We start from the raw sequence: 10,846 nt of genomic DNA on the forward strand, positions 1-10,846 counted from the left end.
TACGTGTAAATAATATTGGGATAAGTTGGAAAATAATGTAGAAAGTTCCATTTTCACGCATTACAGCCAGCATGATTATCATTGCAGGCTTGATCATGAGATTTGTATGTATAAGACTGCAGCTCATCGAAAATTTCCCTATAAAATAAAATGATGTCTATAATGTGATTGATAGGGAAATAGCTTCTTAAGAAATAGGGATGCTAGATGGCACACTTGAATGGAAGCTTAGTGTACACCTATATCATCTTACAGCCGCCCATTTTCACTTCCTATATATAATTCTGGGTCATTTACTGCCATGCTGGCCCAAGGAGTGTACAGTACGTCTAGTACAGGTTTGAAAGTTTATCGAAAACTGTAAACGTTTACGTTTTCTCCTAAAGAAAGTGGCGCATTTATCGTAGCGTATGCAGATGACAGTAGAAAAACTTTTTTTTTCGTTTTCTTAAATTGCGAAACCCGTACTAGGGGTTTAGAGCGACGGTATACTTAACTAATACTCTCTAGATCTAATAATCACACTATATTGGGGCATCTGCATCTATCATGCCATTGATCTTTCCATTGAGTTAAGAAATGGCTATGGTAGGTATATCTTAATACTGTAAGGATTTATATATTAATCATGTAAGTACCGAATTGAAAAATAAAGAACTATTCAAGTATTTATAGCATCATGCATACATACTATGCTGTGTTATAGTAATAGTAAGTATTCTGAATGTGAAAATACTATTAGGTAAGACCCTATATGAACACGAGGTAGTTGCTATATACTGTTGAGGAGTTCCCTTGACTACCTTCCACCTTCCAATTCCATGATCAGATCAGCTCAAGGTCACCATCATATTTTTTTGTTATAAGAACTATATTTACGTTCTAAATTTCATTAGAATCGGTTGATAAGTGCCCAAAATGGAAATTTATACCCCTATTTTTACCCCTTTACCCAACCTTGGGGGTGGAATAAAATTCTGAAAAGCTCAACCCAATACATCAAAAAAAGAATTTTCAAAATCGGTTCATAAATGGCTAAGTAATCGGTGAACATACATAAAAAAAATACATACAGACGAATTGAGAACCTCCTCCTTTTTTTGAAGTCGGTTAAAAACGACTCCCTCTAAGAGATATTATAATTGAACTCATAAACAGATAAGACTCAGAAAGACATACCTTTGACCTACCCCTGTACTTAGGCACATAGAAAATGAAACAAAGAAGCATTCTTAACGAAATAGTCGATTTTAATAATGAATAATGACTGTGACATTTTTACAATTCCTAGTTCTTAAACTTACAAAGCTATAAATAATTAAAGCTAACTTAGGTTGTAATTGTGATTAAAACTGTAATCTAATTGCTAATAGTACTGGAATAGATAAAGCTAAACTAAAAGAACTACTCGTTGCAGCGTTCATATTTCGCGTTTTTGGCTCTTCTTCGAAATCTCTATGGTAGTTAAGTTTGTCGGGTACAGCTTCGTCTGAGGCCATTTCTTTATCATCATGAAGTGAATTCTTATCGTCCATACTATTTCCGTCGTTGAGAACATTTCTATCAAAGTCGTTTGATGCAGTGTTATCAGAATAAGTTGTTTTCGCTTCTTCGCTTGTTGTATGTTTAGTTTTTTTATCATTCTCTTCGCGTTCTGTAGTCTCGCTTAAGGAAAGGTCTAAAATGCCTTTATTGAATACTTTCTTCGACACATATACTTCTGGTTTCTTAGTCGTTAAAGTGTATTGAGGTTTATTCTTTATTGTAGTAGTTTCAGCTTCCACAATTGGAGGTGTTAATGGCACAGATTGTGATAAATGCATTACTGTTTTTGAACAGTTTAATAGGTCTCTGATATCTATGTAGAAAAGTTTTCCTTCTAACTGTGTATCGTCGTAATATTCATAGTCTCCGTTTTGGTTTGGGGTTTTTTCATCTTCAAATGATGCTCCATTGTTTTTCTCATTTTCAACTATTTTTTCCCAGGCTTTGCTCAGCTCAGCGTTCGGTATACACTTGAGGTTTTCAATATTTAATTTTAAGGCTTCATTGGAAGTTTTGTTCTTGAAGGTCATGAACCAGTCGAGGCGGCAGTCGCATGGAAAGCTGTTGTCTGAAAAAAAGAAGTAATTGGGTCAGTCAGGTTTTTACCTCGAGAGAAAAATAAGACTGAAAAAGAAAATGTATTTTAGCTTAACAACGTTTGGCTACGATTGTTATGAAATACGTTACTGCCGATAGTCTCAATTATTTGAAACACATGTTGCAATACGATAATATTAAATTTAATTATTTTTGATTTTATATGTTGTTGTTCGATCCGACACGTTTAATTTAAAATAAGCGTACGTGTATTGTTAATAATAGTTATACATGAACAGTATTACTTAAGTAAATATTTGCTAAACTATAAAATAAAAGTAACAAACTAGATGATAATGGCTCGGAAAAATTGTACCTTTTCGATTTGAATTTTTATGACCAATATTTTTTATAATAATTACCTACAATATTATGCATTAAATACCTTCAAAGTCCATTGTGCCTTTAGCACCGAAGAACTGGCTCAAGATTGGCGCTACAACTTCATACTTGATCTCAAACAATTTGTTTCCTCGTAGACTCAGTGAGGACAGTGACCGTAGACCCTCAAACACATTCACGCTATCTATGGAACTCAGCTTGTTCAGAGCCAAAGACAAATGTTGTAGATTTGAAAGGCCATTAAAAGCCTTGGAATCAAGCATTTCTATCTTGTTTCCTTCCAAATTCAGGTACTGCAAGTTCTTTAGAGGTAGGAAGGTATTGTCTCCAATCACCTCGATAGCATTCTTGCTCAGTTCAAGTCTCAACAAGTGTCTGAGTCCAGCGAAAGTTTCACTGTTCAAACTGAAAATGTTGTTCTTATCCAGCTCCAGTTCTCTCAGGGTTATCAAGTTTACAAACGCTTTGTCGTGAATTGTGGTTATTTTGTTCATCGTCAAGAAAAGTTTTTCAAGGCTTGGCAAGTCAAAGAAGACATCTCTGTTTATTTCGACGATGTCATTCGTATCGAGGTTGATGGTTAGTAGAGCTTTGTGATGTGCAAACGAATATTTCTTCAACACTTGTACTTGATTGTCACTCAATGATATTTCTTCTACTTCGCTCAGATTAGCAAACGAGTACGGAGTCACGACCTTTATACTTGCATATTTCACATCTATCCGTTTTGCAGCTTTCAGATGTTTGATAGCTTTACTCGGTATATAAGTTAGTTGTACATCTTTGTTCGTTGTAAAGACAAGTTTATCCACACTGTGTAGTTGTTCAAATGCGTTCCATTCCGGGCTGTTTTCTTCGATGCTGGCTTTGTTCAGGTAGCAGTCAGCTGATTTGATGTCGTTTGTTTTCCTGTTGTCTTTGACGCAGAAGCATTGAACTTTATTCGTGTTGTTGTAGATCTTGTCACAGATGCTGGCCCCGGCGTCGCGCTTCTGATGGTGGTTCAGGTATTTGGCCTCAGCTGTGGCGAGAGCAGTGACGCAGATAAGAAGGATTATTCGAAGAGACATTCCGACCTTTGTTGTCTGCCTGGAATAGAAGTAACATAAAAAGTTAATAAGTGGGTTACAATTTAATTTGATAGTTAACATAATTATCCTGGCTCCCTATCGCAAACCTGTGTTTACAACGATTTTGGGATTCAAAATGTATTGAATTTGACACTAATTACTTCGTACTTCGTTTGACTGCGATAGAATCGCTGCACAATAAGGATATGTATTTGCGGTCAAATGTGACTACTGATGTGACAAAAAATTATACATCGGGCTACGCCATGCGATGTCTCGACACGCTGCCCAATATTCGGAGATATGAGTTGATCTGGCTACAATAGTTCTAGGCATTCAAGATACTAAAATTAACAAATTAATGTTTAAGTACTACTAGCATTCATTGTCTAATGCACGGTTCTTAATTAAAATATGAATTGAAATGATTAATTTTGAATGGAAATCTGATGGCGGTTTTGCCGAAACAGTGAGTCATAAATGACAGATTGTAAGATTAAAATGACGATCACTAACTTATCATCGCTGGTTTATCTCAAATTATATCCAAACCTATTATTATAACTTCCCGTAGGCGTTATTGAATATTTTAGCGCATAAGTCGATGATCTGAATTAGCCTATCGCATGTTTGTGTCACATTAGATCTTAGAAGGCTATCTAGATCTTCAATATTTGTTCATGAATGTAAGTTTGAGGAACGTTAAAATTGCGAGTTCGGGCATGACTGTCTAAAGCAGAATATCTATTATTATTTATTGTAGTTTAGTCCCAAACAGTAGTTATATTGTGCCAATATCAATGCTAGTTAGGAATTCATAGGAGTAGGTAGGTACAATAAACACACAGACGTATTCTCAGAAGGTATCAGAATATCCTCGAGCAAACATTTCCCGTCAAACAAATTTTACGCTTAAACCTCAAATGAAAATTTCCTTTGTATTGGAGAGAAACCACACAAGATACATAATAAACAAAGTCTGCGAGAAAACACAACCTAGAAGTGTAAATGTGGATCTGACGAAGCTTGACCTATTTTGAAATTACGAAGAAATTCGACCAAAAGCTTTCATCGGTATACAGGTGAAAAACACGTGCTCCTGAAAAACAGAAGCCAAGCAGTTTGAATGGAGAACTTATTTAGTGATCGCTCCTTTGATAGGGCAACGTAACTATGCTGCAACGCAATATATATACGTGCTTATGAAATCAAATTGCAGGTAAACAGTACCAAATTATCGCTTCCGAAAAGGTTGCAGTGTAAAGTAACGCACACACGCAAATGACACACATTTGTGTCAATAATGACTAAAATAAACACAGAACGCATACACAATAGTGAGGTCACACCGCTCAATGGGATTGCAAATAAAATGTCTTTACTGTTTTAGCCGCGTATTAAATGACTCGGGGGTCACTCTCATTTAGAGAATGAACGAACGAGAATTGATACTCAATCGGCACGCTTAACACAACGGGATAGAGACGTGTTTAGCGCTGTAGATTTGCTTTTCAGAAGTTTCGGGGCGCTGTGGTAACTACGGCTCTATCTCGTTGTATTAAGCGTGCCGAACTCGTGACAATTATTGTTCGTTAGTTTGCCGATTTATAGAGTGACCCCACTGATTCGCCGGTGGTCGCTTCTGTGGCTCAAAGAAGAATGGCGAAACCTGACCCGCTTTGCGTAAGTTTGCAGCCACTAACCAAACCTATTTTAAGTTATTGATAAAAATGTCTACTATCAGGGAAAAATATTTAAAAAAATCTAAACCATGGGGTTCTTGAGATATTAGGGTTCAAAAGTAAATTAATAAATATATTTTTTTCCATTAAATAAGTTTTTCATGAATAGTACACGCACAAACAAGTTTTATAATCTAAATCATGAGATTCCCAATACATAGTGCATCACAAAATGTATTACATGATTTTATTTCTGCAAATAATATCAAGATTATTTTTGCACATTTCACACTCGGAAACCTATTTTTATAAAGAGATCAATTTCAAAAATTATTTCATTCTATTCAAGTTCCCGTTATCCCGAAGTAACATAGAATACTTTTTTTATCCAGGAATTCCCACGGGAACACTTTTAAAAACTATTTTTAGCTCAAGGGTAACATCTAGTACAGTAGAAAGACTTGATCTTTCGGCACTTATATCTTCGTTCTCCCATGCCTCATAATAATAAAATTAATACCAGTATATACTGTAGTCACGGACTACACATCAGTGTATGTTTCATCAATGGCTGCTCTGGGTCATGGCGCTATAGAGAAATTGCCATTCTCCTTTACGTGCAAGCCGAATCCGTTTGAAGTCGAAAAATATCCCGAATCATATTTCGAAGGAAATCGCTGGAAAAGGGTGAAAAACGAAAGAGGGCATTTCTCTTTTGAAACTCTGATTCATTACTCTTAGCTTCGAGGGTATACAGGGTGTTGCAAAAAGGGTATACTAAGCCGTAACCTACATGTGCAGCATGGTATATCTAAGCCCGAAACTGGAATCAGAATTTCAAAATTTTCGAAAAAAAAATCATCGGCTTAGTATACCCTTTTTGCAACACCCCATATATGATCGAAGACTCTGAGGTTGCGTTTCATACTCGCATTTCAAATGGGGATAAGTACGCTCGTATGTTACATGTCTGCGTTTCCGGATTTTCCTATATTATAGAAATGTTCGAAAACATCTTTGAAAAATCTAATTTTGCTATGAGGGTTGGTGATATCTGAATGCAAGAATTGATCAATATCATTATATATCTACCTAAGATATTATTTTAATCTCTTCGATCTATGCGGCGGTTAGAAAATTACAAAAACCGTATTTTCATTCCTTACAAAATTAGAAGTAAATCTGGCAACATTGTAGTAAATCGATGAAAGGTAAATTTAAACTATAAATAAGATTACGAAAGTGTAGATTTAGTGGTGTGTATATTTATACCTCTAGAGATGAGATCATCCGTGGCACATCTGCCGAACGTATATCACACTTCTTTGCCAAACATCTTATTGTAATTATGTTACTTATCAATGATGAGCTTTTCCTTGCGAGTTTCGCATCGCATTGATATAGGGTTTCCCTTGGGGTTTTATTGTGATTTTCCTTGAATTTCTTATTTATTATTATTGAAGTCGGCTAAAAAGTTTTTTGAGTATAATTAAACCTAAACCTAACAAACGTTAAAAACCCCCGACATTCAACACAAAAAGTCGGATAACTGTTAAGCCGAACGGCTAAGCCGATTTTGATAAAATATGGCTAATAACGTGCTAATAACACTCAAGGTTACATTACTGACCCTAAAAACAAATCAAAAATCAGTTAAGCCGTTTGAGAGCTACAGATACACAGACACGTTAAACTTAAAACCCCTTTTATGTCGCGGCAATATACAGGCAGCGAGCTGTTTCCGTTTCTTTCTATACTTACCACTTTTGCAACGCACGCACGCACGGCCCATTACGTCCCCACTGCTGGGGCACGGGTCTCCTTCCAATGAAGGAAGGGTTAAGGCCTAGTGCACCACGCTGGCCAAGTGCGGGTTGGTGGACCCCAACACAAGCAAGCTTGTTGTGAGACAGTTGTCGGGTAATTGGGTAACCCGACTGTCAGATGTTTTCAAGCAAGATGTTACTTTTGCAACATCCTGTATTAAACGAGTACGGCGCACTCTCGTATTAAACGAGTCACTTAACGGATTTAACGAGACCCTTAAATTCGGAGTAACGTCGACAGTCCTGGAGCTGACAGGTTGCAGAGGTATCACCTGAACCCGTATCACGCAAAAAAACCTTGCGAGTCGAGTGCTCAATACTTAGATTAACGATATACGAACACAGATGGTGTGTCATGTGTCACATAAGAAACGAAGGAAAAACTGTCCGAATTTTGTGTACTTTCAAACAGTTTTAAGTTCAACCTAATAACAACCAATGTAACAATAATAAATAAATATGTGGGGACATCTCACACACGGCCATCCGACCCCAAGCTAGGCAGAACCTGTGTTATGGGTGTCGGACAGCTGATATATCTACACAAATACATAGATAGATAGATACTAAATATAAATATCAACACCCAAGACCCGAGTACAAATATCTGTTTTTAAACAAATATCTGCCCCAGCCGGGAATCGAACCCGGGACCATCGGCTCAGTAGTCAGGTCACTAACCACTACGCCATTCGGTCGTCAAAGATATTGAAAGTCACAAACCTTCTAACCGAACTAAATCGAAATAAGAGCTCAGAGGTGGAAATGGGGCGTTATTTGTCGAGACTTTTATTTTGCACTGCGCGCTTAAGTCGTTTGGTGTCGCAGGCATCTGGTTGAATAACGCCATTCAAGGAATGAGCTAGTGATTCAATTAAAAAGTAGATTCAACCAGATGCCTGCAACATCCACATTTTGTATGTGATTCTTTTTCATTGCTCGTGAGTGTGTGGAAATGGAATATTTTGAAGAAACTTCGACAACATAGTTTCATTAAAATTAAGATTATCACAAACTATGCTAGTGCAAACTTCGTCTAGTATCCCTACTACCGAACCATATTCCTGGACTATATGAAAGGTGCTATTTTGCCTTCTTTGTATGACTTTCAAATTATCTAATCCTAACTAATATTATAAATGCGAAAGTAACTGTGTCTGTCTGTTACTCTTTTACGCCAAAACTACTGAATTGGTATGCAGATAGTCTAGACCCTGAGAAAGAACATATTATTATAAATTCTTTATTGCACATAAAAAAAAATTGTACCTACAAAGGCGAACTTAATGCTAGTAGCATTCTCTAACCTTTGGTGATGTCGAGAAAGTGGTTGGTAGTGCGATAGGCTGAGAGGAGAGAAGTTTATCTACTTAAAACGAAACACTGAGATATACTTACTTATACATAATAACTAAACAAATTATATAACTACATATATAAATATATACATAGGCTACTTTTTATCCCGGAATTCCCATGAGAAAACTTTTTAAGGCGAAGCGAAGCTCGCGGGAACAGCTAGTTTCTAATAAGTTGGTAACATTCGTTTTATGAAGTGTAAATTTAATATGATTCGTAAGCAATGCGGTTTGCTTTCGGTCTTTAAAAAAGATTTTTTTACAATAATTAAAAACTTCCATCCTCGGATATTGCTTACTACAAATTGCTCGTTTAAATTAAAATGAGTCAAGTAATGTAGCTAGAGTGTTGGAGTTCAAAAATAGCACAGATTAAAGGATCGAGAGGTTTAAACATCTTCTGAAGCTTTGGGCAAGGGAGTGCGGGATTAGAATCGATTTATCGTCATTTCAACATCATTTATTTGAATTTTCTAAGACGAGTTCGATATTGAAATTGTGTATTTTTGGAGCTTTTCTATTCTCTAACTCTCATCATTATTACTATTTGACATGTGAAATTATGTATTTATGTATCTTTGTTATAATATCATGCATGTTTGTGAATATAATTTACTAACATAGACTAAGGATACATTGTTACTAACACATTTTATGGATTATATCTATGCCAACGTAATTTTGCAACGGGTAATCAGAAATTACAAATAAATCTAGGTATTTTGGTGTTGGCACTTGTTCTTGATTTTTAAGTTTTAATACGTTCTAAAAATAAACCATTCATGATCATAATCAGATAATTGTATCCCATTGAACTATGTAGATTACTGTTAAGGACATGGTCGTCTTGTCCATGGTACTGAGAAGTCAATCTAAACTCGCCTACATATTTATACCTAACGTCTAACGATAAGCATCTTCAAAATTTATATTTTATACCAATTTTGATTTCAATTAGGCAGCGTTCCCACTACGCCGGACCGGCAGATCTGCCGAAAACCGGACACCGGACAGAGTGTTCACATTACATCGGATCCCGGAAGAAATTCAGACAGTCCTCAGTTGAATTTGGACCTGCGCGCACAATGGACGACGAAATTGTTGTGTTGTGGTGGTATCTTAATTTTTTATCTTTATTAAAATCCAACAGCGATTACATTTAGTAGCTTATAGTAGTAGAATTGATTACAAAAAGTATGGCCAATAGAAGGCAAAATAAAAGAAAACATTGGGTACACCTGACAAATTCAACTGAGGACTGTCTGAATTTCTTCCGGGATCCGATGTAATGTGAACACTCTGTCCGGTGTCCGGTTTTCGGCAGATCTGCCTTAGGCAGCGTTCCCACTACGCCGGACCGGCAGATCCGCCGCGCCGGTAAATCTGCCGGAAGAGCTAGTGGCTGTACAATTTATATGAAGCTATTCACATTATCCCGGGTCCGGCATTTTTGCCGAGCCCGGCATTTCTACCGAACGTTTTGGCAGCGTTCCCACTACGCCGGACCGGCAGATCTGCCGAAAACCGGACACCGGACAGAGTGTTCACATTACATCGGATCCCGGAAGAAATTCAGACAGTCCTTAGTTGAATTTGGACCTGCGCGCACAATGGACGACGAAATTGTTGTGTTGTGGTGGTATCTTAATCATCATCATCATCATCACGACCCATTACGTCCCCACTGCTGGGTATCTTAATAGAAGGCAAAATAAAAGAAAACATTGGGTACACCCTATTTTACGGGAAAGATTTTCCATTCTTTTCATTTTACATCCAGGGGCGAGGGGAGCACGAGCGGGGCGAGCGGGGGACAGATACCGGCTCAAACTCGTTCACATTAGGCAGCGTTCCCACTACGCCGGACCGGCAGATCTGCCGAAAACCGGACACCGGACAGAGTGTTCACATTACATCGGATCCCGGAAGAAATTCAGACAGTCCTCAGTTGAATTTGGACCTGCGCGCACAATGGACGACGAAATTGTTGTGTTGTGGTATCTTAATAGAAGGCAAAATAAAAGAAAACATTGGGTACACCCTATTTTACGGGAAAGATTTTCACTTCTTTTTCATCCAGTTCATCGAAGTTTGGTTTCAGTATTAAACATACTTCACGCCATGCTGCTAACTTTAAGTCTTTGTCTTTATAGACGTCTTTGGTCTTATCCCACAGAACAGCTTGTCCTCTCTTGGACAAGCAGAAACTTTAATTACGCTTGTCCAAGAGAGACCTGTTCTGTGGAATAAGACCGAAGACGTCTATAAAGACAAAAACTTAAAGCATGGCGTGAAGTATGTTTAATACTGAAAGCAAACCACCACCACATATACCACCACAACACAACAATTTCGTCGTCCATTGTGCGCGCAGGTCCAAATTCAACTGAGGACTGTCTGAATTTCTTCCGGGATCCGATGTAATG

The 10,846-nt window shown here is 37.3% G+C and overlaps 1 protein-coding gene across 1 annotated transcript; it reads right to left on the minus strand.

The window, feature by feature from the left end:
- Window positions 1-1,227: 1,227 nt before the first annotated feature.
- Window positions 1,228-3,595, minus strand: LOC105380644 (connectin). The gene is made up of 2 exons (XM_048627347.1): window positions 2,528-3,595; window positions 1,228-2,113 (listed from the first exon to the last, which is right to left on the minus strand). The coding sequence occupies exons 1-2, from the start codon at window positions 3,552-3,554 to the stop codon at window positions 1,347-1,349; spliced, it is 1,794 nt and encodes a 597-aa protein (XP_048483304.1). The 5' UTR covers window positions 3,555-3,595; the 3' UTR covers window positions 1,228-1,346.
- Between the last annotated feature and the right edge of the window lie 7,251 nt (window positions 3,596-10,846).

The sequence above is a fragment of the Plutella xylostella genome, chromosome 18 (genome assembly GCF_932276165.1).
Source record: "Plutella xylostella chromosome 18, ilPluXylo3.1, whole genome shotgun sequence".
NCBI lineage: Eukaryota > Metazoa > Arthropoda > Insecta > Lepidoptera > Plutellidae > Plutella > Plutella xylostella.